At 49.7% G+C, this 26,737-nt stretch overlaps 10 protein-coding genes across 10 annotated transcripts; 4 read left to right on the top strand and 6 right to left on the bottom strand.

The window, feature by feature from the left end:
* Positions 1 to 610: 610 nt before the first annotated feature.
* niiA (nitrite reductase niiA) lies at positions 611 to 4,287 on the bottom strand (the record flags this gene model as incomplete). Its single annotated transcript, XM_057268695.1, has 9 exons — positions 611 to 1,610; positions 1,665 to 1,822; positions 1,880 to 2,352; positions 2,407 to 2,609; positions 2,661 to 3,176; positions 3,230 to 3,312; positions 3,367 to 3,906; positions 3,965 to 4,112; positions 4,169 to 4,287. 9 exons carry the CDS (start codon positions 4,285 to 4,287, stop codon positions 611 to 613), a joined length of 3,240 nt encoding a protein of 1,079 aa, XP_057119372.1.
* Positions 4,288 to 4,966: 679 nt separating this feature from the next.
* Positions 4,967 to 7,908, top strand: niaD (nitrate reductase NiaD; the record flags this gene model as incomplete). Its single annotated transcript, XM_057268696.1, has 7 exons — positions 4,967 to 5,222; positions 5,280 to 5,379; positions 5,454 to 5,712; positions 5,767 to 6,002; positions 6,052 to 6,275; positions 6,339 to 6,962; positions 7,016 to 7,908. The coding sequence occupies 7 exons, from the start codon at positions 4,967 to 4,969 to the stop codon at positions 7,906 to 7,908; spliced, it is 2,592 nt and encodes an 863-aa protein (XP_057119373.1).
* A 214-nt stretch (positions 7,909 to 8,122) lies between these two features.
* On the bottom strand, positions 8,123 to 11,043 carry N7481_009478 (tubulin gamma complex associated family protein; the record flags this gene model as incomplete). Its single annotated transcript, XM_057268697.1, has 2 exons — positions 8,123 to 10,857; positions 10,923 to 11,043. The coding sequence occupies 2 exons, from the start codon at positions 11,041 to 11,043 to the stop codon at positions 8,123 to 8,125; spliced, it is 2,856 nt and encodes a 951-aa protein (XP_057119374.1).
* A 244-nt stretch (positions 11,044 to 11,287) lies between these two features.
* Positions 11,288 to 12,456, top strand: N7481_009479 (EAF7 family protein; the record flags this gene model as incomplete). The annotated part of the gene is made up of 4 exons (XM_057268698.1): positions 11,288 to 11,489; positions 11,570 to 11,715; positions 11,784 to 11,976; positions 12,038 to 12,456. The coding sequence occupies 4 exons, from the start codon at positions 11,288 to 11,290 to the stop codon at positions 12,454 to 12,456; spliced, it is 960 nt and encodes a 319-aa protein (XP_057119375.1).
* Positions 12,457 to 12,730: 274 nt separating this feature from the next.
* N7481_009480 (isocitrate dehydrogenase (NAD(+)) IDH2) lies at positions 12,731 to 14,339 on the bottom strand (the record flags this gene model as incomplete). The annotated part of the gene is made up of 6 exons (XM_057268699.1): positions 12,731 to 12,854; positions 12,917 to 13,636; positions 13,694 to 13,816; positions 13,877 to 13,963; positions 14,103 to 14,168; positions 14,253 to 14,339. 6 exons carry the CDS (start codon positions 14,337 to 14,339, stop codon positions 12,783 to 12,785), a joined length of 1,155 nt encoding a protein of 384 aa, XP_057119376.1. The 3' UTR covers positions 12,731 to 12,782.
* A 380-nt stretch (positions 14,340 to 14,719) lies between these two features.
* Positions 14,720 to 16,105, bottom strand: N7481_009481 (F-box protein; the record flags this gene model as incomplete). Its single annotated transcript, XM_057268700.1, has 1 exon — positions 14,720 to 16,105. The coding sequence occupies one exon, from the start codon at positions 16,103 to 16,105 to the stop codon at positions 14,720 to 14,722; it is 1,386 nt and encodes a 461-aa protein (XP_057119377.1).
* A 486-nt stretch (positions 16,106 to 16,591) lies between these two features.
* N7481_009482 (exocyst subunit SEC5) lies at positions 16,592 to 19,753 on the top strand (the record flags this gene model as incomplete). Its single annotated transcript, XM_057268701.1, has 2 exons — positions 16,592 to 18,967; positions 19,022 to 19,753. 2 exons carry the CDS (start codon positions 16,592 to 16,594, stop codon positions 19,751 to 19,753), a joined length of 3,108 nt encoding a protein of 1,035 aa, XP_057119378.1.
* Positions 19,754 to 19,949: 196 nt separating this feature from the next.
* On the bottom strand, positions 19,950 to 20,625 carry N7481_009483 (uncharacterized protein; the record flags this gene model as incomplete). Its single annotated transcript, XM_057268702.1, has 2 exons — positions 19,950 to 20,434; positions 20,499 to 20,625. 2 exons carry the CDS (start codon positions 20,623 to 20,625, stop codon positions 19,950 to 19,952), a joined length of 612 nt encoding a protein of 203 aa, XP_057119379.1.
* Positions 20,626 to 21,310: 685 nt separating this feature from the next.
* Positions 21,311 to 23,640, top strand: N7481_009484 (uncharacterized protein; the record flags this gene model as incomplete). Its single annotated transcript, XM_057268703.1, has 3 exons — positions 21,311 to 21,571; positions 21,672 to 22,877; positions 22,912 to 23,640. 3 exons carry the CDS (start codon positions 21,311 to 21,313, stop codon positions 23,638 to 23,640), a joined length of 2,196 nt encoding a protein of 731 aa, XP_057119380.1.
* A 914-nt stretch (positions 23,641 to 24,554) lies between these two features.
* capA (adenylate cyclase-binding protein) lies at positions 24,555 to 26,381 on the bottom strand (the record flags this gene model as incomplete). The annotated part of the gene is made up of 4 exons (XM_057268704.1): positions 24,555 to 25,536; positions 25,595 to 25,896; positions 25,958 to 26,213; positions 26,335 to 26,381. 4 exons carry the CDS (start codon positions 26,379 to 26,381, stop codon positions 24,555 to 24,557), a joined length of 1,587 nt encoding a protein of 528 aa, XP_057119381.1.
* Between the last annotated feature and the right edge of the window lie 356 nt (positions 26,382 to 26,737).

Raw genomic sequence — 26,737 nt, forward strand, 5'->3', positions numbered from 1 at the left:
ACTCAGGAGCACTATGGTCCGGTCTAGTCCCGAACTTCTATCTAGAAATTGAGTGGCTTGGTCAATCCTTGGTCATTCATGTGGTGAATCTAGCCGTTGAAGCCGCCCGTGGCCTACCTAATTATATTAGGATGGGACAGATATATTTATTTTTGAGATTAATGCATCACGGATAGTCTAGGGTTGGGATATACCTAGGTATTGATAAATATTGATAGGATTTGGAACAAATCTATCATCTACCCTGGGAATTCCATATCGGCACCGCCGCTGTCCTCGATGAAACACTACACTGCCGATATTTTCAACGCACAAATAGATATTTTTCGATTTCAGCATATGACAGGGCTTGTATCTATATTGAAACCATGTCTCGCTATTGGTTACTATTTTATTATTAGATCTTCTCCACTAAATGCTCACCTTTCTTCTTAACCGAAATAATGTTCTGGTTGTCATAGACAAATAGCAGAATGAGTACTAGTTTGTTAAAAACCTTGGAGTATGCAAATTATTTAAATTAATCAAGCAATTTGATACATGAAGTTTCATAAATCGAAACCTCCGGTCTTCTTCGATATCCCAAAACGCCCATCGAATCGTGTCGACATTACCAATCAATCCCATTTGCAGGCTGGGCCGCAGAGTGATTTAATGCATCGCCATTAGCCACCTTCTTGCCTTTCATACCCTTGTATCTCTTATCCATTCTTTGGAACGGGTCAACGGATTCCTCTTTCTTCACTTTCCATTTCTCCGTGCCGAGAATAGCATCCAGTTCCTCAACAGGTGGCAACTTAATGTAAATCCAGCCATCATCTCGCTCCTCGACGGGGAACGTGGCAATATTCATACTCTCGTCATTTGTGCATCGTCCAGCTTGGTCTCCATTGAGCTCAAAGTTGCGCTTGTGATAGGGACATGAGACCCAGTATTTCCCTGCATCATCATCGCCGATCAGACCATCTGACAGGACAAACGCACGCTTGTGCGGACACATTTGCTGGGTAGCGTAGAGCTTTCCTTTGATTTTGAAAACTGCTAGTTGCGTGTCACCACGTTTGACGTTAGCGGAAGAAACTTGCGGCGGCTCGTCAGAGAAATGGTCTGCTTGGACGACAGGCTGCCAGGAGAGGCTGGACCATTGGTGGCCCTTGAAATCTTCTTGAGCGGATTCCTTGGCCCAGTAGGTGGGACGTTGCTGCGCACGTTCTTGTATGACTTCCACTGTATCAACAATCTCCTCCGTGTTGGCAAATTGTTGGAAAACCTTGCGACGCTTGGGGTTCTTGATTGTTTCTGTCCATTCACAGAAGTAGCTATCAACAAGCTCCTGCATTTGCCTCTCCATATCGGCACAGATTCCTAACTTGTCTTCAATGATGACTTCTTTCAGGTAACCGAGGCCGCCAGGGAGATTCTCAATCCATCGAGCTGTTCGTTGAAGTTTGTCTGCCGTTCGGATGTAGAAGATAACGTATCGATCGATGATGGGTATCACCATTTCTAGCGGGACATCTGTCACTAGAAGCTCCGAGTGTCGCGGTTTGGCACCGCCGTTGCCTCCAACAAAGATATTGAAGCCCTTTTCTGTGGCAATAAGACCAAAACTAGAAACACATCAGCTAGATTCCTTTTTGGGTAGAGAATATCAATATACTCACTCTTTATTTTGTGCCTCCGCACACTCTCGCACGCAACCAGAAACTCCACCTTTGAATTTATGTGGCGCTCGGATACTCTTGTATCGCTCTTCGAGGCGAATAGCCATACCCACACTGTCACCGATACCAAAGCGGCACCACGTAGAGCCCACACAGCTCTATGAATCATCAGGTCAGAGTTGTACAGTCAGTGTAAATAAGTGTGCGTAACATACTTTGATTGCGCGCAGAGCCTTGGCATACGCATGTCCGCTCTCCATGCCTGCGTCCACAAGCTCTGTCCAAATGTTCAAAAGATCCTGCTTCTTTGCACCGAACATGTCAATTCGCTGTGCGCCAGTAATCTTGCAGTATAGTCCATATTTCTTCGCGACTGAACCAATCGCTATGAGCTTATCAGCCGTGATCTCCCCACCTGGTACCCGAGGCACGACAGAGAATGTCCCGTTCCTTTGGATGTTGGCGAGGAACTTGTCGTTCGTATCTTGGAGATCATTGTATCCCTTATCCATGATGTTGGGGTTGAATTGACTTGACAAAATTGATCCAATTGCAGGCTTGCACAGTTCACACCCGAGGGAATCGGGCTTATTTCCAGCGACTTGCATCACTTCGGTGAAGGTCTTCAATTGCTTTATTGCGACGATATTGTATAGATCTGCACGCGAATATGGAATGTGGCCGCACACTATCAATTCAATTAGTAATCGAACTTTTGATTCAATGCTGTCATATTACTCACAGTGATTTGAGACCTCCTGGCCCATCTCCAACATGGTCTTATTGAAGATGGACTGAACTAGGGGCATGCAACCGCCACAGCCAGTGCCCGCCTTGGTGCAAGACTTGACTTCTCCTATTGTTTTGCAAGTTCCACTTTTGACATTATCAACAACATCTCCCTTGGTCACATTGTGGCAAGCGCATATCTGAGTAGTATCGTCACTGTATTTTGGTCAGGGTCTGGCTCAAATGCTTGGCGGTGGGTTAACTCACAGATCATCTCCATTATCATCTCCGCCATTTTGTGCCCCAAGGATCAATTGACTCGGTGGAACCTCAAGTGCCTTTTGGGCTTTAACCATTTGGTTCAACTTGATGTAGTCCGATGTATCACCGATCATCATTCCTCCAAGCAGAAACTTTCCATCCATGGTGAAGATATACTTTTTATAAACTCCACCAAACGGATCTCTATATGTCAAGGCCTTTACAGGAGACTCTGTTTTGTCTATTTCCAGGCCTGCGATTGATGGACGCTTGCCCGGAAGGAACTTGGGACCATCCCTATCGGCAAAGAAGTCGCCGAATGAAGCGACGTCGACACCAAGAAGCTTTAACTTGGTGCTAAGATCCGGTCGCGTGAAGCGCTTGGGATCATCGCCGGGATGCGTGAGATTGTAGGCCAGCACGTCAGCCATTTCAATGCCCGGTGCGATGATTCCGAATGTTTGGTTTTCCCAACTGGCACATTCACCAACAGCGTATATGTCTGGCACAGATGTCCGAAGGCTGTATTCATCAATTTTTAGAATAAGTTGTGCAGAAAGAACAGACAAACAAACCTTTCATCAATTATAAAGCCACCCCTCGCACCGGATAGAATACCAGCCGATTCCCCTAGCTCGTCTCTCGGTCTCACGCCAATCTAAACAAATCCGTCAGCAGCGTTCTTATGTTCAAACAATATAGCACAGCATACTGCAAAGCAAATACAGCAACATTCAATGTGCTGCCCATCTTCAAATGTGACACCAGTGACGTTATTGTCATCGTCCGTCGTCACAGCGGCAACCCGTTTCTGATGCAGAACATCGAGGCCCAAATCGCGAATCTTCCGAGTAACCAAAGATCCCGCATCTCCATCAAGTTGTCGTGCCAAAACCCACTCATTGCGATCGATGAGCTTGACATTGCCGAAATCTTCCAAATCGGTCATCGCCTTGGCAGCCTCAAGCCCAAGCAGACCTCCACCAACGGTGACTGCGGTTTCCCCTTTGTGATCGGCTGCGAAATCGATGAGTCGTTCTAAGTCGTTGATTGTTCGATAAACAAAGATTCCCTTGGCATCGTAGCCAGGTGTGCGCGTAGGAAGAACCGCATCTGAGCCGGTAGCGAGAACGAGAAGATCGTAGGAAATGATATCTCCGGTGCATGTGCTAACCGTTTTGTTGACTGGGTCGACGTTGGTGACGCGGGTGTTCAGGTGGTGGTCAAATCCTCGCTCTTTGAATGACCCATACTGCTCGCACATATTAGAGATTGCTGCTAAGGCATTCTTGTATTCTTTCTTCACTCACCCACTCCTTCGGTTCAAGGTAGAGATCCTCGATTTTGCGATGCTCAAAGTACGACGAGAGTCCAACACGATTATAAGCGACATGTGGCTCCTCACCGATTACTAGGATATCGAAACGTCGGGCTGTGTCTTGTTTGATAATTTTCTCGCTGCGCATATTAGAACGAGACCAGAAGACTCGGAATGCTGATGTATACATGCATACATTAGAGAAATTGCTACCATTCCCAGCCCCACGATCACGATCTTCTGACGTTGAACATAATGAGGGTTGGATTCGGATCCTAAACCCTCGCCTTGTTGTAGCTCCACCAGCGACGGCATGGCTGGGGGAGCAAATAATGGATGATGAGAGGCAAATCAAATTACGCTGCACTTTGGCTACTACGGCTGCTTGAGCAGTTTTAAGGGAATTGGCAAATTGCTCATATTCACCATCGTTGCCATCGCCGCGATCGCAGTGTGTGATACGGAGTACAGAACCGGGGGAAATAGGGCGATCGTACGATAAGGGCGAACTCTTGTCCTACTGTCCTCCGCGGAGATCGTATGAACGATCTGTTTAGACAACGGGTAATCCACTTGGCCAAACTCTGACTGGCTGTGGCGTCAGAATATCAACTGATAAAAACAACTGGACGCTGATAGGCTAAGCGGCCGCACTATAATCAAGCAAAGAGATAAGGAGTCTACCAACGCCTCCAGATTTGAGTCATTGCCCAAACATATCACTTCTTATTTTCATTATTCAATCTGATGTGCCCACGTCAGGCCTCCATGGGGTTACTCACCCGCGGAGATATTCTTGTTAGATTCGCGGGGAGATTAATGCCGTGGCCTGTTCTTACCAAAGAATGCCTTAGCCGATAAGAATTGAATTGAGCAATGTGGTCTAGAAAGTTAATCCACTTTGCATTTGAATGTTTAAAAACGGTTTCCATCGATTCTATTACCATAAAACGGTCAAAACTGAAGCAAGTGGGGGACTGGTGGCATAAACACCATGGCGACCATCACGCAAACAGCCCTCGAGCGAGCAGAGTTCCCAATCAAGGGGTCAAATGTCACATTTCATGACCTGCCCACACCAGAAGAACCAGATATTCCATTACCTCCACCATCAGTCAATCCGACCAGTATCTTAGAAGTTGACAAGGGAACTCCGGATAGCCATGTACCTCGCGATCCGCGTCTCATTCGGTTGACAGGTGTACATCCTTTCAATGTCGAACCACCCCTCACTGCGTTATACAAAGAGGGTATGAACATACCTACTTATTGAGAAGTACTAGAGTGCTCTATACTAATTTTGGAAGGATTTCTCACCTCACCCGAACTATTTTATGTTCGAAACCACGGCCCAGTACCCGAAGTGCATGATGAAGATATCCCAACATGGGAGCTGAGCATCGAAGGGTAAGTAGTGGCTTATTACATCAAGACTTATACGTCGATTTTCATTTGAACAAGACTAATGCATCATCTTATAGACTAGTGGAGAACCCAATAGTCCTGAACTTCCGTGAGATTCTGCAAAAATATGATCAGATCACCGCACCAATCACACTCGTCTGCGCAGGTAATCGGCGAAAAGAACAGAATACGGTTAGGAAATCCAAAGGTTTCTCGTGGGGCCCAGCCGGTCTCTCTACAGCCCTTTTCACGGGGCCAATGATGGCGGATTTAATCCGCAGTGCAAGGCCACTTCGTCGAGCAAAGTATGTTTGTATGGAAGGTGCCGATAAATTGGTAGGTTCTTTTATCATGGAAAATCCCCTGACTGTGCGACTAACTGTGATATAGCCTAATGGTTTCTATGGAACGTCCGTGAAGTTGAACTGGGCTATGGATTATAACCGAGGCATCATGTTAGCGCATAAGATGAATGGAGAGCCCCTTCGACCCGATCACGGACGTCCCCTGAGAGCCGTAGTACCAGGTCAAATCGGAGGGCGAAGTGTCAAGTGGCTGAAAAAGCTTATCATTACCGACGCTCCAAGTGAAAATTGGTACCACATTAACGACAATCGAGTATTACCGTGAGTTTGTTTGACAGAAGGTTTGAAGGACATACTAACGCTATCTTAGAACAACGGTGACGCCTGAGATGGCTGCCGAAGACAAGAAATGGTGGACTGACGAAAGATATGCCATCTACGACCTGAATGTGAACTCCGTTGCGGCATTTCCGGAACACGAAGAGGTGCTAGACCTGGCCACGGCTGGTCCGACTTATACTGCAAAGGGGTACGCATATGCCGGTGGGGGCCGACGAATTACCAGAGTTGAGATATCATTAAATAAAGGAAAATGTAAGATTCACATTGCCTTAAAGCTTGACCGATGCGAAGAACTAACAAACCATTCCTTTCCAGCATGGCGGCTCGCCGATATCGAATACGCAGAAGACAAGTATCGAGAATGGGAAGGTAATCTCTTTGACGGTAAAGTGGACATGTGGAGGCGAGAAACGTGTTTCTGCTGGTCTTTCTGGTCATTGAATATCCCTGTTCCAGACTTGGAAAGTAGTGATGCGTTGCTTGTGAGGGCTGTCGATGAAGCCTTGGCAACCCAGCCACGAGATATGTACTGGTCGGTCTTGGGTATGATGAACAACCCATGGTTTCGAGTGACAATCACGAAAGATGGCAATTCACTGAAGTTCGAACATCCTACACATCCAGTAAGAAGTGGTGGGTGGATGGAAAAAGCGAAAAAGGCCGGTGGAGATCTGCTCAATGGTAATTGGGGCGAGCGACATAAAGGCGAACAACCCCTTGAGCCGGAGCCCGTGAAGGAGATAAATATGAAGAAAGAAGGAATAGATCGCCAGATCAATCTCCAAGAATTGAAAGAGAACAGCAGCAGTGAAAAGCCTTGGTTCGTGGTCAATGGAGAGGTGTATGATGGCACAGGGTTCCTAGAAGGACATCCTGGCGGAGCGATCAGCATCACCTCATCCGCGGGACTTGATGTTTCGGAGGATTTTAATGCAATTCGTGAGTCTGTTAACAATCTTTACTCATGACCAGCATTCTAACTTGTAATGCAGACAGCGAAACTGCCAAATTAATGATGGCAGATTATCACATCGGCACCCTGGACAAGGCATCTCTAGAGGCCCTGAATAGCAGTGACAAGGCTGTTTCAAATGAGCCACGCCCACACTTCCTTCAATCAAGAGCCTGGTCCAAAATGACATTGGTCGAGAAGAACGATGTCTCTTGGGATACCCGAATATTTGTATTCGAATTGGAGCATGACAAGCAAACCTTAGGGCTACCAATTGGCCAGCACTTGATGATCAAAGTGCAAGACCCAGAAAACAAGAAAGAAGCAATCATCCGCTCGTATACGCCGATTTCCGAAACAAATATGGAAGGGCGTATGGAGCTACTTGTCAAGGTTTATTTCCCGACTTCGAACATTCCGGGAGGCAAGATGACTATGGCAGTGGACATGCTGTCTTTGGGATCTCAAATCGACTGCAAGGGCCCGACTGGTCGGTTTGAGTATCTCGGAAACGGACGAGTCTTGATCAGCGGGAAAGAGAGGAATCTTCGCTCTTTCAAGATGATTTGTGGCGGAACGGGTATCACTCCAGTGTTTCAAGTTCTCCGTGCTGTCATGCAAGACGCTCAAGATCCCACCACTTGCGTGGTATTGGATGGTAATCGCTTGGAGGAAGATATTCTCTGTCGATCTGAACTTGACGCCTATGTTGCAGAAAACAAGTTGAAATGCACCGTTGTTCATACTTTGTCGAAAGCATCCGATTCCTGGCAAGGTCGCCGGGGTCGAATTTCCGAGGACCTGCTGAAAGAGTTTGCTGCTCCGGAAGAAGCCAGCATGGTTCTTCTCTGCGGGCCCGAAGCATTGGAAAAATCTGCGAAGAAAATCCTCCTTGCTCAGGGTTGGTCAGAATCAGATTTGCATTTCTTTTAATAACCCATTGGGCAGTCTGGTGTTAAGCATTGAAAGGAGTTCCAACGTAGTTGGCATTTAGACCGAGACATTTTTTGTTTACAGCGATAGAGACATGAAGCGACGGGGTATGGGCAGACATGTCATTGTTTTTGTAAAGATGCTATTAGAAGTTTGCTTGGTCGTTAATCGTGAATTCTCATAATTTATAGTCGTGAAACTCTTGCTTTACACTTTAGTAGTAATCCCTCACCTCCAGCCTGATTCGAAGATGTTCGAAAACACTAGTAGGTTCATTTTGTAGAGAGAAGGATGCCCCTGAGTTTGCCATAGACTTCGAGGAGGTCGTCCCGGTGTCCAGTCCTCGTAAATAGCCAACAAAAGTGGAAGTTTGTTTTTTGAACACGCTGTACAAGTGGTGCACGGTGCCTTCATTTCCATGGCGTACCCCGCTCAAGCCATCGGCTTTTGACAGCGAACTAAAGGCAAGGATTGTGCCAAAGATGCCGTCAAGTAATTTAGCGGCCGGAGCATGTCGTTTGCTAAGGAAGAGTGCAAACAGCATTTGGTCTAGGATGTCGACGTGGAAGTGACGAAGATGAGTGACAGAATGGGCAGTTTCGATTGTACCATCAATGTCGTCGCGATCAAGACAACGTTCAATTTTGGCAAGTGTCTCTTGAAAGCGACTCCAGGTTGAGCCAACCCCGATATGGAAGCAATAATCGCTAACCGCAAGGACGAAGTGTTGAGCATCAATTCGGAACTTTTGGAATACATTTCGTATGTCCCCTGCAAGCGAATTTCGGGCAGTGGAATCACGGATCAGTCCTTTGACAACCGTTACCATTCGGATAAGACGAAGCAAGTGTTTGAAAAGCCGATCGTATTTTTCCAGGGACCTCGGGGTAATGAGCGTCTCGAGGGTCTCGGGAGGCTTGTATTGGAGGCGAAGGAAATCCAAAGCCTCAATTGCATTGGGATCCTGGCATCGTTTGATCTCTTCGGGTGTTAGGTCTCGAATCGAGAAGCTCAGTCCCCCAGGGAGCTCGTTGTCTCTCAGTTGCGCGTTCTCTGGGTCTTCCGGCTTGGTATCTCCAAAATAACAATCACCGAGCAGACCAATCAAAACCAATCGCAGCTCAGAGCTGGCTGGAGGCCAGGTCTCACGATTCCCTAACCTCAGCCCAGTATGGACGCCACTCCGTACCACACCGGCCTTGCGCTCTCCGCTCTCCATTTCAGGTGCAAATAGAGAACTTGTAAGACGGGCAGTGAAGGAACCATCACCTAGTAATTGGAATCGCCATTGCATATTCAGATGGTGACGCAACTTGTGTTCCTTGAAAAGATGATGAAGGCAGGAGAAATCGATCAGCTGTGCCTGGGATGATACCACAGGTGCAAGCGATAAGTAAAGCGCAGATTTCAAGTCTGGGCCAAAACGATGAACAGTATTGAGAGGATCAGAACCAAGGTCCCTCGCACTTTGTATCATCTGGTCGACATTTTCATTCGAAAATGCGGCGCGATCCATCGCAGAAGACGAGATGCGCTCCTTGTCGTCAATGTCGAACAGCTGGAAGGTCTTTTCGGTGACCTCTTCCGGGCTATCATCGGTTTTTTGCGGAAAGGGCACATTATTCATGGACTGTATCGACGATTTACCCTTGTGGTATTTCAAGATATCCGCTCGAAGTTTCGATTCATATTCGTCGGCCCTTGTTTGAATTCGCTCGATATCTGCCCAAGCGGTCGCACACTGCAGATTAAGATTTCCAGCCCTAGCGAGGGCATCATGTCTGGCAAGAGGATGATGTGGGTGTGACTTTTTGAGTAGGCGTAAACTACTCCCACTTTCAAAGATCAACTCTGCTTGCTCGTGGGGAATGAAAGAAGGCATGTGGTGTTCACGATAACTGTATTCAATGCGTGTCGGAGCGTTCCTGAACTTGTTGGGATCATCATAGCGGTCGAGCTGAACGAAGGTTCTACCGCTAGCTAATTGCTCATTGAGTGATGCATCATCGGGCCGGAGACCGATCCAGCCCTCAATGAAACCAAGCCAAGGAACCGTTATCTGAACCACGATTTCGTGCAAAAGGTTCTCCATCCAGCCAAATTTATGGGCGAAGTATGCCGCCCGGTCTATCACTGCGGAAATAATTTCGGAATCCGATGAAGCCTTTTCCACGAGGGCGACAATGTCAGCCAAGGCTCCTAGCAAGTCCCGACATCGATCGAATAGCATGGCAACCTGCAGGACCGACACGACGTTGCTGCAATTGGCCAGAACTTGCTTCTCGAGGTTGAATAATATGACTGACATAGCACCTCGTAGAGTAAATATAGAGGATAAAGCTTTAGACTTTGTCACTGGAGCTTTTGCAAATGCACGAACCCACTGCATAAATGTACCGCACTGCAGCACCTCGGAGACGACACTATCCATAACCGAGGAAGACAGTCCGGAGACCCTAATATTTGTCATGGATTTTTCGAATAATTTATTCCCCTTGTTATACCGGAAGAACAAGGAGTTCCATCCCAACCCAAGGCGCAGGAGAGATTGAATGAAAATGTCATCTCGAACAAGGCGGGTGGAGGTGTGGGCTTTTACTTGCTCTTGGTAGGAAATTGCAGCATCGAAGCCCTTGGCACCAGATTCACTGAAATACACGGAAATGGGCTCATCGAACGCGCGATCCTGGTATTTCTCCCAGGATTTCAATGGAGCGATGTAACCAGGATCCTGCTGCAGGTACTTCAATGACCACAAATCATCCTCTTTTTGTGCTGTATCCTGCACTGGTTCACTGGGTGCTTCAGACAGGTTGTCTAATGAATGATCGAGGCTAGAGTCCGCGGACTCTGAAGGTTGGAGGTCGTTCGTGAAGAGGTTGAGCGTCCATATCGGATCGATCTTCTCGGTCGAGTCTGGTACACCTTGAAAGCAAGCCTTTGGGATGGCTGCAAACACGACTAATCAGCAATCGGTAATCCACTCGCTCCAATTGTTTGAGCCGCATACGTACCTGGCAAGTCCGCGTTCCATGGAAGAGACTCCAAGGGCTGTAGAGCCTCTACGCTGAACCTAGAGAGCCTCCAGAGGCTTTCACTAGAAAAAGGATCAGGATCATAGTCACCTATATCCATCGTGAGTCCATCACCAGAGCGGGCACCAGCAAATGTTGAACGTGTTTATTTTGGGAGGTGAAGCGCGAATGTCTAAAGGTCAACCTTAGGTACGGCCCAACCCAACGGAGTCCCGCGATGCGCCTGCCTATCGCGTGCACGGGCCAACTCGATAACAAAAGGCGACGGCGGCGTCTCTTCACTCCGCGCTCGTCATGACCTTTCCCCCCCCTCGTCGCCTTTCTACCCCAATTCCGATCGCACAATGCCTCCTCGTAAGAAAACGAAGCGCGCACACTCCAACTCTCCCCCTGATGATACCGCGCCACTATCCAGCGCCAACACACCCGGTTCGAGCTACAGCGCCGAGAAGCCCGATGAACCCGAGTACGACTTGATCAGTGATCCTTGGACGGATGAGCAAGAAACTGCACTCTTGAAGGCAATTATAAAATGGAAGCCAGTCGGTAAGCTTCAATAGATCGCGATCTCCGCGTGGGCCATGGTAGGAGCTCTTGACTGACGTATGACCTCGTCCCATTTTCAGGCGTACACAAGCATTTTCGCATGCTCGCGATCTCAGAATACTTGCGGAGTCAAGGATATGCACCCTATAGTGCTGATCACATGCGCATTCCCGGGATATGGAAGAAATTGGGCTCCTTGTACAACCTCGAAGCTCTCGATGAACGGGTATTCTACAGCCACTATCCACCCATCTACCTGACGCAAGCTTTGCTAATTCTGTATTCGTTGAGTAGGAGGATTCTGTTATCACCGATGCGAACGAAGATGATGAAGAACCGAGCGAAATGTACTGCCCGTTCGAGCTTCCGTACGATGAATACGGTGACATGATGTTCGAGAAACGACTCGCCCTGGAGGGTTCTTCTTCACCTATCAACAGTCCCCATCCTGAATCCAGACGAGGAAGCACTGTTGCCGACACAGATGGTAAGATTATATCCCGACTAGCAAGACTGTGATCTAGGAAGTTAACTTAATTGGTTGACAGAGCCGCGCTCCTCTCCCGCACCATCACGAGGTCGCAAATCAGACCGCGGTACTCGCCAAGCCGGACGAGCAACACGATCTACCAGGCTACAGGTGGAACTTGGAACAGATAGCCAAGGGAAGGCCTCCGACGAAGATATGGAAGATGCTGAGTCTGCCGAAGAATCAGCTGCCAACGATGAGGAGGGCGAAGGCGAGGGCGATGGCGATGGCGAAGGCGAAGGCGAGGGTGACGGTGAAGAGGAGGAAGAGGAGGATGAAGAAGGTTCGGACGGAGGAAAGGACAGTGGTGGTGACGAGGAGGATGATAGTGAAGGGAAAGGCGGATCGCGAAGCACCCGGGCAAAAACTTCACGATCCAAGCAAAAGGACAAGAAACCCCCGAGCACAGGAACGCGCAGGACCGCTCGTCGCCGCTGATATGAGGTGATCTCTCTTTTTGCATTCGGTTTCCTACCAGCTTTGATACCTTTGGACTTATGGATTGGCGTTGGATATTTCTTTTTGTCTTGTTTTATATGGAGCGATGTACTAATAGTATGCGTGGAGGCCATCTATAAATCTTATCATCACCATTTGATGAATTGCTCTACAATCAAGAGAACTATACGCGAAAAAGTAGGATTGACCACCTAGGTACACAAATAGGGATATTTCGATCGCTATAGGAAGTCTAATGTCGTTCGAGGAGGGTACAGAAAATAGATCAAAGGGTCATAGTACAAAAATTCCGAGTAGCGACAAGCTTACAGACGCTTCATGATGGCATCAGCGTACTCGTGGGTCTTGGCCTTACCACCAAGGTCACCAGTAAGGGCCTAAAGGGGATAATTAGCATAGTTCTAATCCGGTTCTTGGTTAAAGGCAAAAAAAGACTCACCTTGCCCTCAGCCAGGGTGTCGAAGATAGCCTTCTGGATGCGGTTGGCGTGGTCGTGGAGACCCATGTGCTGCAGCATCATGATACTGCTCAGGAGCAGGGCAGTTGGGTTGGCAAGACCCTGGCCAGCAATATCGGGGGCGGAACCGTGGACGGCCTCGAAGATAGAGCACTCGTCACCAATGTTACCGGAGGGGGTGAGACCAAGACCACCGATCAGACCGGCGCACATGTCGGACAGAATGTCACCGTACAGGTTGGGCATGACAAGGACCTTGTCGTTGTAGGGGGTGGGGTCGGTGACGATCTTCAGGCACGAGTTGTCCAGCAGCTCAGCGTCGAACTCAACACCGGGGAAGTCCTTGGAGATGTCGCGGGCAGTGTTGAGGAACAGACCGTCGGACATCTTCATGATAGTAGCCTTGTGCACAACACGGACCTTCTTCTTGTTGATGGACTCGGCGTACTGGAAAGCGAAACGCAGGACGCGCTCGGAGGCCTCCTTGGTGATGAGCTTGATGCTCTGCACAACACCGTCGACAACAACGTGCTCGATACCGGAGTATTCACCCTCGGTGTTCTCACGAATCAGGACAGTGTCGACACCGTCGTAGGGGGTCTTGTAGCCGGCGATGGAGCGGCAGGGACGGACGTTGGCGAACAGGTTGAAGGTACGGCGCAGAGTCAGGTTCAGGGAGACGTGACCCTTTCCGACGGGGGTCTAGGGAACAGAGATCAGTATGGCGAGCCGATGCGACAAGTCGAGGTTGGCACGTACAGCCAGGGGACCCTTGAGGGCAACGTAGTTCTTCTTGACGCTAGCAATGGCATCGTCGGGAATGGCGGTCTTGCCGTCCTTCAGAATGGGACCGACATCGACGGGCTCCCACTTGATGGGGGCCTGTGAACCAAGTTAGCATCGCGTTTGTATCGCGAGATCGAATTTGCGACGGATCGTTACCTTGGCGGCCTCGAAAATATCCTTCACGGACTGAGCGATCTCAGGACCGATACCATCACCCTCAATCATAGTGACAGTGTATTTGCCCTACATATCCAAGAAAAGAGTATCAGTATTATCGCGATCGTGTTTTGGCATTCGGCGCGGAAGGTTTGGCCGTGACAGGCCCAGCGCGGCTGGCGGCGGCCCAGAGGAAGAAAAAACGAGATTGGCGATGTTCACATACATCAGAACCCTTCTGGCCCTTGAACTTGGCGACGGCATCGTCGGCGGGAGCAGCGAAGCCACGGATCTAAACATCAGTTATGAGAGTTAGTCGAATTGGAGTCTTTTGGTGGTAAGGGGATGTTGAATTTGGAGAGGGGGCTGGTCGTACCTGCGAGATGGGGGCCACGAAGCTGGGGGTCACACGGACGGACCGCAGGCACTGGCGAGCAGCAGAGAAGTTTCTGGCGGCGAGCATCGTGAACAGATCCCGTCAAGTATGAGGGTCTAAGGAATTGATGGTGGGGGGGAATCGGAGGGGAGTGGAAAGGGAAGGGAAGAGAGAGAAGTGAAAACGTTTAGTCTCGGCGCCCGCCCGATCCGACCGGGACGCAGACCGCATTGGTGGTTTGATGTCCCCGGCTACCCGAGTGAAAGTGTAGGGTCCACTTGCCATGTTCAGGAGCTTCTGGGACACATGGCACCGGTCTGTTATCAATCTATGGAAAATTGGCCCCAGGACATACTAGTAGTGTATAGTACTAATACTGCTACCAGTAGTAGGTCTAATTTATCTATATATACCAAGGTCGAGGTATAGATACGGGATACGGATATCCTTCTATACTATTAGTGATACTAGTATGGACCTAGTATCTGATGAGAACCATCTTTGTTAAACCTGAACTGGATTCCCTTCTCCTGGCACTCAATCTCCACCGGCGCAAACGTATCGATCGTCGGCTGGGGGACTTCTAGGCAGTCCACCCACAAGACATAATTCCCAGGGGGTTTTCGGGACAATTGCTTGGGCTGTACTTCGAGTATTCTGAGATTTGCAAACCATTTCTCTCGGTGCTTCAGTATATCCCGAAGAACCTCGATGATCAGCGCGAAGTCTTTCTCTCGGCAATCAGCCAAGTGAAGATACTCTAGGCTTGTTGGAAGGATATCCGAAGCTCTTACTGTTGGCTGTTCCCTGGAATCGACCTGCAAGAGTGTGGCCCACGGTATCTGAAGCTCGCGCAGTTGATGAAAGTCCGTCATCGAGCCGAATGTACCCAATTCAAATTCCTCATCGAAGTCACCCTTATCAAAATGCCAAGGATGTTCTCCTCGGTTGTTCAATCGAATCACCCGAAGGCTATGAATCTGGGTGGACAAAGACGTGTAAAATGCCCCAGGCCGGAAGGGATAATAGGATTCGCCCCAAATTGCCTGGTCATTGTGCTGGAATTCAAAGCTTTCCAGACCTTGACACAATTTGACAAAGCCTAGAAACCCGTTCATGCCATTGCATGTGCCCCAGTCACCGAAATCAAGCTTCTTGATTCCAGAGGTCCCAGGCGCTTGCTTTGGATACCCATGATATGTCCAATTATCCTCTTCGTTGATGGCATTCCCGGCGAAGCTCCGCATCGCCGGAAAAGAAAAGAATGGAAGAAGGTCTCCCATGCTGTAAGATGATTTATTATCGTCTTCCATTTTGATTGTGACATGTTCCAACTTCTGGAAGATTGGATTCAGGTCAAAGGGCTTTTCTCCGGCTGCTGCCCGTGCCACCATAGACATAAAGTACGTCGGCGAGCGATGGAATTGAAGACACAGACTTGTGACGTTTTGTAGCGATGGAATGAGCACGGCGATCCATGCATCTGGGCTCCCTTGTTGCAAAGCTTTGGTCCACTCCCCGGAGTGCTCCGGAGAATGGCTAGTTTCTTCCACAACACTTCTAAACATTTCAATATCGTCCACGGTCCCATCTCCCCAGAAATCCCAAACGGCATTCAGAGAACGGATGGAACGGCCGATTTTGGGATTTGCTTGGATCGCGCAGACAAGTGGGTAGATCTGATCCCCTTGCACATAAATGGATCTCCAGGCCACAGAGAAAAATAATGAGTACCAATGGCGGCAGACTTGCAAAAGGGAGGAAATTCCTTTTCGATTATCAAGATTTTGTTCCAGAACGATGTGGTCGCAGATGAGTAGCAGGATGTCATCGGGTAAGACGGGCATGGCCATTTTGAATTGAGCCTTCTCGTCTACTGATGAGTACAGCAGCGATGGGTGAGGCAATATAGCGAATTGCAAATTTTCTGGGTTGAGTCCAAACTTCTCATGCGTCGTTAGCGTTATCTAGCGAGAATGATTATGGGGCCAGCCTCCAGGCCAACATTCAGGCAGGCTCGAGCCTCATCATCCCAAAGTCAGGAATGATGATCCATGACCAACATGGGCAAAAGTCATACTGCCAGAAAATATTAATACCGCAGTAGAAAGAATTGCTGCTACCATGGCACTTTACCCAGATATTGAACTCGGCCAAGTTCATGCAGGGCCGTATACATCCATTTCCCTTGGCAATGTACACCGCCCCGCATCTGTAGGCGGAGCAACGTTCCCCATTGATTGCCCCATTCCTCGAGCTCCCCCCCGGTTCCTTTTCAACTAGAACACATATACACCCCAGCTCAGTCCAGTCAATCTGGCTACTGGCCACTGGCAATCATGTCAGACCTTGATGTCGCCAGTCATTACAACCTTCCCTCCGAATTCCCCGAAGAGTGGCCAGCAGCGCTGGATGAGGCCGACCAGTCCGAGGAGGAACCAGTTCAACGAACGAAGTCTCGCCCTCGCAAGTCGCGTTACTTTGCTCTAGAACGCACCCCAAGTGATTGGAGGAGCAACTTTGGATCACGCCGGGGAAAGGAGAATAGGGAAAATCCTCAGAATGACGAACCAGACCCGCTCGGAGCTGGCGATAGTGTCATGCGCATCCTGAAGCAGAGAGGGCTGCGCATGGAGGATGAAGGGGGTAAACGATCACGGTTCCTGCTCTCGTCGACCTCGTTCTCGCCCGCCCTATTTCTTTCCCAAGCACACCACTCGGACTCCATCGAATCGCTTATCGACGGTCTAGACCACCTGTCGCAATCCATCGACCAGAAGTCAGCGTCCCTGAAGGTACTGGTTGAAGCCAATTTCGAACGCTTCGTCCGTGCCAAAGCAACAATCGATAGTGTATACAAAGAAATGAGAGATCAAGGAGTATCAAAGGAGCAAACATTGTCTGCTCGTCGGTCAGGGCACTTCCGGAGTTATTCGGGTCAACAGCGGGGACCATCGCCTGCTCCTGCCCCGGCAGTGATAGGAACCCGGAAGAACGCATTAACTAAGGAGAGCGAATATGGTATGAAAGGAATTCGTGGACCATTGGTAGAGGCATCTGTCAAGGCAGAAGAGGTCTGGGGTCCTGCCCTTGGAGGTCGTGATCGAGAGCAGATGCTGAAGTCAGTTGTTGACTCGATGGAAAAACACCGCGATGTCTACGAGATTGGAAGCCATTTATTCAAATCCATCCAGCAACGCGACTATGACTCGGTCTTTGAGCAGTATACTAAAGCTCGAACGTTAGCAAACAGAGCACAGAATATTGTGGAGCAAGCCTCCAGCTCCAATCGACAATTGGCCGACCATGAGGCGCATACTATTTTAGCAATGGGAAGAATGTGGATGGATGTCGACCAGCAGATTCATGCCTTTAAGCGCGATCTCTGGCGACGACTTAGTGACGCGCCGACTACCTCAACTACGAGCACAGCGTCAGGTCCCGTCGAAGAGCATATGGAGCTGATTGGTGCTTTGCTGGAACTGGGTGTCGAAAATAACCCTATCTGGACATGGCTTCATAGCCGCTATAATTTCCTTAAGCTCAAGATCACTTCTTTCTGTGAGCGGTGCAAAGTTGAGATCGAGATCTTGCGGCGGCGCCTTGCCAACGGAGAAAAGCCAAGCGCAGATGTCACGGCATCATATCTGCGCCTGGCACCTCGCGATGGTCCCTCGAAGTTCCCGGAGAGACTGGATTCAGACCATGTTATTGAGCTGTGGGATTGCATTCAAGCGTTCCTCAGTCGTCTCCTTTCTTCACAAAGTGGATTACTTGGTGAAGCACTTGATTTCTGGGAAGTCACGCAGTCGTTCATTGACGGTAATCGTCAAAGACTTCTTCCTGTCGGGTTTGAAGGAGAGAGTCGAAAGCATCACAAGTTATCCCCTGAGAACGTGCAGGAGCTCGAGAGGGGCATTGTAGAAATCATTAATCTGATTCGACAAAATGTCCTCTCGCTGTTCAACGAACCCCCGACTGAAGACATCTCCCTTCTCTCCTCTCCCATTCCACCGAGCCCGACTAGTCCGGCCTCCAGAGGCATCACTCCGACCGAATCCCGGTTCAAATTGGATCCCAAGAATCTCCCAATTCCAGTGCCCAGGCGAGGAGAACACTGGGAAGACTTTGCGTTCTGGCCTCCTTTCTCCAACTCTCTCAGCGGTGTGCACTATCTAAGCAAATTCCTCACGACCGTTGGTACAGCTGCTAGTGAGATGGCAGCGCTGCGTCCTGTGGGAAGCGCGGGTGCCACGCATGATCTCTTGAAATCGCTTGTGAGCATCGTTCGAGAGCGTGCGGCACGCGTGGCATGCGATGCATGGAGCAAAGACGCTGAGGTTTGCAAGATGCTGGAGGACTGGACGCGTGACTCCGAGAAACGAGACTTGACAAAGATGCCGGGTTTATTTGCGGCTTTTGAAGGCGCCATCCTCGGTGGCATGCAGAAGATCTTGTATATATCCGATGCCACGGCGAAATCTGGATCGGTGGATGTTGTCACTCAACCGCCTGCGAAAATGCTTCAGATGGTCCGCACTCAATTTGTATCGAGTGTCTACAAGGCGTTGAGTGGGCTGGTTGAGAACGCAGAACGTCTGGCTGCTTCGGACGAAGAAAATGAATGGGTTATCTCTCGGCCAGTCATGACCAGCCAGGTAATTGATGCTGCTTTGTCCGTCTTGAGTGCCGACTCTGTGGACTCTTCGAACAGGGTAAGTGTATATGAGAAGCTATATTCGACCCGTTTAACTAACATTTCCATGCAGAACGTGCGAATTCTTCTCACGCTTTCAAACCTTAAGGCTCTCCAAGCCGAGCATGTTCCACAGTTGATTGCGAACTTCGAAACATCCTTCTCTGTCAAACTGACCGAGGAAGGAAAGACTGTTCGCGATGTCCTCAGTCAGATTGAGGATCGACTTTTCCAGTCATACACAAAACCCACCATTGCTGCGCTAGATGAAACTATCAAAGCGGGTATCACTGCTGCAGACTGGGAGCCATCAACCGATCGGCCCGAGCAAGTTCGACCATATGTTTACAACACCATGTTAACTCTGGTGTTGGTGCATACCGAAATTTCTACTACTATACCGTCTACCGTGAAACCGAGCTCCAGTCGTTCATCTCCAAACGCCCCGTCATCATTATTGGCCACTATATTGACGCATCTCCTTGTGAATGTCTCCTCATCCCTTCTCAATGCCTTCCGCTCTCGCCCCTCTTTTTCACTTGCTGCTTTGATGCAGGCCACGTTGGACACCGAGTTCATCGCCCAGACCCTGTCTCAATACTCCACCGACCAAGCATCAGATATACAAAGCCAGGTCTATGTAGAACTGGATCGCCGTACTACGAATGAAGCCCGCACAAAACTCCAAGCGGAGTTGGGAGAGATGAGGGTTGTCTTGAAACGATTGAGGGATCGAACCAAGGGGGAGTTTGCTTGCTTCAAGAAGCCTAGGAGCGGCGGCTCCAAGCCATCTACCTCAGCATAGAATCGAATTAGACGATATAATTGATCTTGTTTTGATCTTGTTAAGAAGCGTATCATGAAACTTGTGAACATTTTTTGTCCTGAACAAAACTCAGCAAGAACCGGGTATCATAAACAATGGCCGTAGCCCTTTTTTTCCCTTCCTCCTCTTTTTGCCTGCATTCTCGAGTCCGATGTCCAACAGCGGCAGTATTTTCTTAACCGACCATGCGCTGCACCCGACTCAGGAGCGCAGTACTCTCTCGTCCCAATCGTCGCTTTCCAAACTGATCTGGACGCTTCGCCCGCGTCATATCCTCCCGCTCCTTCTGCTTAGCCTCGCGCTCCTTTCTGCGTGCTTCGGCGGCCTTTTTCCGCTGCTCTGCAATTTCCATCTCCTTGGAGAAAGCCGACGGCCTAGGCTTGCGCTCCCTTCGCTTCGCATCATTGTCTCGAGGACGTCGCTCTGGCCTTGGTGCGGGCTCTGGTGATTGGCTTGGGGGTGGCTTGTTCAACATGGCGACTCGACTGGGGTGAAGCTCAGTCGACTTCTCTTCATCCTCATCCTTGTTTGCCCCATCCTCTTCTTGGTATTTATCGTAGACGGACTTGGGTTTTCCGGAAGCGACTTCTTGAGCTTTAATTTTGGCGTAGGCCTTCTTGACTTTGGCCTTTTGGATCAAGTCGGACTTGATTTTTTGGGCTGGAGAGAAATAAACGATTAGCCTACCTAAACCCCCGAGAAGAAAGAGCAAGCAAATACTCACTCTTGCGACGATATGTTCCATCGGGCAGGTTGGCTGGACCAACGCTGAAACCCTTGCTCTTCTTCTCCGAAGCACCTGCCCTGCTTCCGAGTCCATTTTCCGAGTCGTGGGGTCGCTTAGGTGCCATGACTGTAAGTATTCGATACGAAAGCCCAACTGTCCTGTTTCTTTGTAGAGTGGTTGTGTTGCGCGCTGTGTTTAAAAAAGTTGAAGAAGTGCGGAGACGCAAAAGGGAAAAAAAAATAAAAAAAAGCGGCGAACCTCGGCCGATCGCCGACGGTCTGGAACTCAGCAATAGCAACGCCCACCTTTACCCCAGCTTTTCTCTCTCCATTTGAACTGGATCTCGATTCCGATGTGTTTCACTGGATACTTGGATTGTTTTTACTATCAACATCAAGTTGAAAATTGAAAAATTAAAAATATCACAGACAGAACTCCATTCCGGATCAGGCCCGCCGAAAACGCTTGGGCACCCAATGAATCATCTGAGGGACCCACGAGATGACATGACCGAAAGGTAGATCGGACCTTTCTTTCAACCTCAACTCTCTCGGACTCTGTGTCCGTGTCTACCGCTTCAACACGACTTAGAGATATATTCGCCCTTATACCCTATATACCGCACTCTTCCCTGCCAATCACTGCTGGAACCACTGACGGCATATCGACCCATCCTCTCACACCGCATCCCAACCACCCCACCACGGCTGTGCCGGGTCTCGTTTCGAACTTGCTCGCCACATTGGCGACCTCCTGCAATGTACGGCTGTGAGTTTCAGACCTCATAGTCTGTATTCTATCTCGCCAATATGCCCCTATTTCATGATCCTCATCGCCGACGCCAGTACCGCCTGTCTGGAGACCGGGGAGATCATGAGCAGCCTGCTGGGGAATCACCTCAGGGCGAGCCATATCAAGATAGCGAACCTATACTTGACAGGGCAGATATAACCGGCGTTAATTTGGAATCAACGCCTGCAGACCTATATCCGACCAAAATGTGGGCCAACGACCGCCAGCAAATTATACATCGAATCAAAGAATCGTCGCCCTGGAGGCGTCAGTATATGGTGAGCGATTTCTTTCAACTAATCCCATCGGCCCTCAACCTTTTACAAAAGCATTTGCTATTTACGAACCTCAGCATGCAGTGTTACTAACTCTCTCAAGCCGCAAACAAGCGACAACAGTGAGCAGTCTTTGTCTCATAACTCCCCGGAGGAGGTGAGTCAAAGAACAGAAAGAACAGAACAGCAGCCTTCAAGACGCACAGAAGATGTGCAACAAACGAACGAGATAGAATCGCCGGCCGATATTCAAAGACCTCGTTCTGCGTTGCACTCCGGTGACTTTAGAGAAGGCATACCTCACGGCGTCTCCCACTCTCCACGGACTCCTTTTGCTGAACGAAACCCGACCTCCGCATTTCCACGCCTTGGAACATCACCGACCACGCCATGGTTTGCTGCACCAGCCTTTGGGGACCCCAGTCGCGATGTCAGTACCTTGGGCGACCATCGCGAACCACTGGCAATGCTTGGAAATCGCGCAAGAGCACCCTCGCTGGGGTCATTTTCGTCAAGCTATGTTTTGAAAGCGCCGACGAGCCCTCTTGTACACCAGGCCAACAACACCGACCTGGACTTTTCGCCACGGGTATCACCGGCCGAGTCAACACCCTTCGAGAGGGCTAGTCGCCGCCGAACGCTACCACCAGAAACCTTTCGACAGCTCGAAGGATCTCCTCCACCTGCTGAGTTTATCAATATGCACAGTCCCTGCCCATCTCGCCAACCAGATGGGTTTCATAATTTCCCTTGCTCGCCTCGCCGGTCTTTGACTTCAGCATACAGCCTTCAACTTGCCTCAACTGCGAATACTACGCCTGCATACCGGGCAAGAAGACCTTCCCTCGTCTCCGACATCTCTCCAAAACCCCATGCCCCAATGGTTGGCTCCTACGAAGAATCCATTTTGCGCGGGCGAATGTCGATGAACCCCTCCAAACCGCTAGACTTTACCGCTCAGATCGGTGTCCTCGGCAAAGGAAACTGCAAAGGGCATCTCAAATGTCCTCCTCATGTGACGGTACCATTTCCGGCTTTCTTTTATAGTTATCCGACATCGGGGAGTGGTCGCTCCATTTCAGATGACAGCCCAAGTCCCTATGTCGGCCACATCGACCTTGAAAACTCACTGTCCAAAGATGATGTAAATGCGACCCGACGTCGTCGGCGACACGTCAGTCCATCCAAATCCCGCGAAAGCAATATCCCAGGGGAGACAAGTGCCACTCGAATGCCCAGTGCAGAGACCCAGCGTCGTCGGGAAAAGAAGAGCCGCAGAGCGGAATCCCCCCAAAAGTCCCCCGGGCGGGTGCTATCGAATCCCTCAGAAAGGTCAACTGCAGATTATCATCAAAAACCCACACAAGACTGCTGTCAAGCTCTTTCTTGTACCATACGATCTGGATGACATGGAACCTGGAACCAAAACATTTATTCGGCAGCGCAGCTATTCCGCAGGACCAGTCCTCGATATGCCGCTGAGTGCCCGAAAGAACTATGGGACGGATCGACCTGAGGCATCTTTGAACAGCACCGAAGATCCTCAGGATAAACCAACCTTGCGATATCTAATCCATCTCAACATATGCTGTCCAGCACGAGGTCGCTTCTACCTTCACTCGAGTATTCGCGTGGTGTTTGCAAACCGAGTGCCGGACGGCAAAGAGAAGCTACGTAACGAGATCCAACTACCAGAACCTCGGTACAGTCCGTACAAGCCATGCCGGGATCCTACTATCTCGACTTCTGCTGGAGCCCGGCTAGCGACTGACAAAGCTTCACGGAGACGGAGCGTCGGACAAGACACGATTCCACTCCTGCGACCGCACGCTACTTTCCCCGGCGACTTTTCGCCACATTGGAGCCCCGGGCAGACCTCAGACATGCTATATCCACCCGGTCCTACCCAGTTTGATCCGGGTATCTACAATAAGCTAAACAAGCACGATTTTGGATATGGAAGGTATCCTTACCCATCCAGCCCGAGCACATCTGAGAACGGCGAAAGTTTGCTCGCCAAGAGACTTCGTGCCTTAGATGTACAACGGAGAGAGAAGTTTGAGAATAGTTGAGCCGGTTCTTGACTTATGCTTCTCTCCCGCTGTGGCCAAAGGAGCCACCTCTATTTGCCCACCACCAACCACATCATATACTGCCCTGTATAAGCAATTTCGTTATAAACCATCAACTCTACTTGGTTTTTGAGATTTCTCTTCTTGGTTTGTTTTTTTGGCTCCGCTGTTCTACCAACTGTGAATAATTCAAGCACATTGTGAACATGTTGGATATCCACAACAGAACTAACATGAGCAGCAACCCTAGCTCACCGAACTTTTTCATTTGCGAACAGGTCCCTCTTTCTTTCTCTATATCTGTTTTCGGTCTTTGATTTTCTGCTCTTTCTCAATTCAAGGTGCTGGGCGCTTGGGTTCTCAGATAGTATATATACCCTTCTCTTTCTGCGTCCGATTGCAGGACCTTTCGTTATATCCAAGTTCATTGATTAAAGACCGTGACAATTTACTACTATTCAAGTTCCAGTGACTTCTACCTACTAGTCTGCCTTCTATACGAACCTTGGAATCGACCTTAACTTTCCATCTACCTAGGTACTAGTAGGAAAAGTACCTAGTACTAACTAATTAATTCTAGTACCTAGGTAGTAGCAGTAGATTTCCGGGGCGTTCAAGTTCTTTCAATCGTGACAAAAGTCATTGAGCTACATCAAATTCTACAGCTTAATCTACAGGCAGCACGGCTATCATAGAACTCCTGTATCAGCTAGTAATAGCATAGGAACAAGTTAAACCTGTATTCTCGCAGTGTATATCTACAGAAGGGCGCTAGGTACAGCACACAAAGATTAAAAAGAAGCTGGGAGAAAAGACAAAATATCCTCCAAACGAGGAAAATCATCGGCTCCTGAAACTCAAGCTCAAGTCGGGCCTTCAAAACACCCGGGTCATGCAAATGAAAATACAAAGATTTAGCCAGCGTGCTCGACAATTTCGGAAACAAGCACCCCGTCCTTGACGTAGCTCTTAAACTGCTCGGGGACAGGGCACTCCTTGGTGTCATCATCGGTGCCTTCCTTAGGAGGAAGGTTGATGTTGACGGCCGAAGACTTGCTGGTGAAGATCTCAGTGGCAAGGCTTTGCTGGCCCAGATAGATGGTAGCGCCATCAACCTGGTCCAGAAGAACGGTAGGAACGACACCGTCGATCTGCAGAGCGAACTTGGGCGACTTGACGACGTCCAAGCTGCTCACCAAGGAATCAACGATGATGGAAAGACCAGTGCAGTTGTCGATGGCAATGGCATTCGCCTTGTTAGGAATCTTGATGATAGACTTGTTGACGCGCGAGATGAGGATAGATTGGTTCTTCTGCGCAGGAATCTCGATAATATCCTCCGCGCTGTCGAAGTTCTCCACCAGCCACTTGCTACCTTCCAGTTCCTTGCGCGGCGGCTTGCGAGCACGCATGCTCTCGGGCTTGGGCTTCTTGTTTGGCGCGGGTGACTTGCTCCGAGAAGCGCTGGAACCCTCGGGTACAGTAGAGGTGGCACGTAGACCAGGATTCTTGTGGGTCATCTGCGACTTATCGACCTTGCGCAAACCAGAGGTGATGGCCTCGCCTTGATTCAGCTGATCAAAGACAGCAGACATGTCTGCGCCCGGAGCAGCAGGGGCAGGGGGAGGAGGAGGAACACCTGGGGGAGGCGGCGGTGGAGGGGCACTGGCACCGGGAACATTCACAGATGGGACGGGAGGTGGAGGTGGAGGTGGAGGAACGGCGCCAGCGCCGGCTGGGGCAGGGCCACCCTTGATCTGCTTGAGCGCCTCCAAGGCATCAACGCCGGACTCATTGTTCCAGGTCAATCCTGTGGGATAATGCTTCTTCAGGAAGGCAGAGAGGCCCTTGAAGTTTTGGTAGTAGGCTTGCATGTACTCGACGTGTGTTCGGTCCCTGCATATACAGGTTAATTGAAGGTCGACATATTTGCTCGCACACTAGGCAAACTCACTTCTCCTTGAAATCCTTCAGAACCTTGTTGCCGTAATACTGAATACCACCAATCATTTCCTCGACAAAGCTGGCAGGCTTAGTCTCGAAGAACCATCCTAGAGCGACAATGCCCTCCGCAACAGCACTCAAGTGGTTGAACAATGGCGAGGCACGGTTCGACTCTCGAATATTGTTGATGGAGTCCGATGCCTTGTGCAGATCCGTCATGAGTTCAATGGGTTGAGGTTCGGGCTTCTTGGCCTTGGTCGCGACGAAAAGGTAGGTACGCTCAGCCTCAAATGCTTGCAGAACGGCCTTGGACTATTAATGCGTCTCCCGTTAGCCATGGTTCTAGACCAATTCCCACGTTAATAAGCCTCACCTGCTCTTCTACCAAGCCACCGATCTTTGCACCCAGCTTCACGAAGTTCTGGACATCTCCCTTGATCAACGCATCGAAATCTTGAATCTGTGGCGGGATTTGCGGCGCCACGGGAGCTGCGGGCGGAGGTGGAGAGGGCTTGGGAGGTTCCGGGGTCGCAGGTGCCGCAGTAGCAGTACCACTCAGGTTCTTGGGGATGTTGGGCTCTTCCACGGACATGGCCATATCCTCCAAGCGGGAGGTCGCCGCCTCGAGCCTATTGACAGTCTACCGTCAGCCCAAGTCCACCGGGGGTACGCATGGCACAGTTTAGACTGGATTGAAATACCAGCCGTAGTACTACTGGGAGTACAGTGACTAGTCAGGGGGATACGTACCGCTTGATGAGGGTGGTGAAATTATGCATGTTGCTTCCGCTCGCCATGACAGGCAACACGTTGCTCAAGGGAGCTGAAAGAGTAAGGGGACGAAAGGAAAACGGGGAGTGGCCCAGGTGAAATATGAAGTATAAGACCGAGTTGGACAGTACTTCAGCAGCGTCGTGTCCCTCTTAGCAGAGCAGCAAATTGGGGGAGGAAAGCAGTAGGAGTAGGAGACGGTTGACTGAGCTGCCCGGCCGACGTTCAGGAGCTGCGACCCGCACCGGTACGTACGTTACGCGGGAACAAGCGGGCATCGGATGACGTTGGCGGGTATATTTGGTATTATAATTACCTTCCTTTGATCCACTCCCCAACTTCAGGGCTGGCCCGATAGATTTGATAGATGTGTTTTATCGTT

Source organism: Penicillium waksmanii, assembly GCF_028829765.1.
Source record: "Penicillium waksmanii strain IBT 27052 chromosome Unknown utg000008l:1.0-5622682.0:1.0-5626561.0, whole genome shotgun sequence".
Lineage (NCBI taxonomy): Eukaryota > Fungi > Ascomycota > Eurotiomycetes > Eurotiales > Aspergillaceae > Penicillium > Penicillium waksmanii.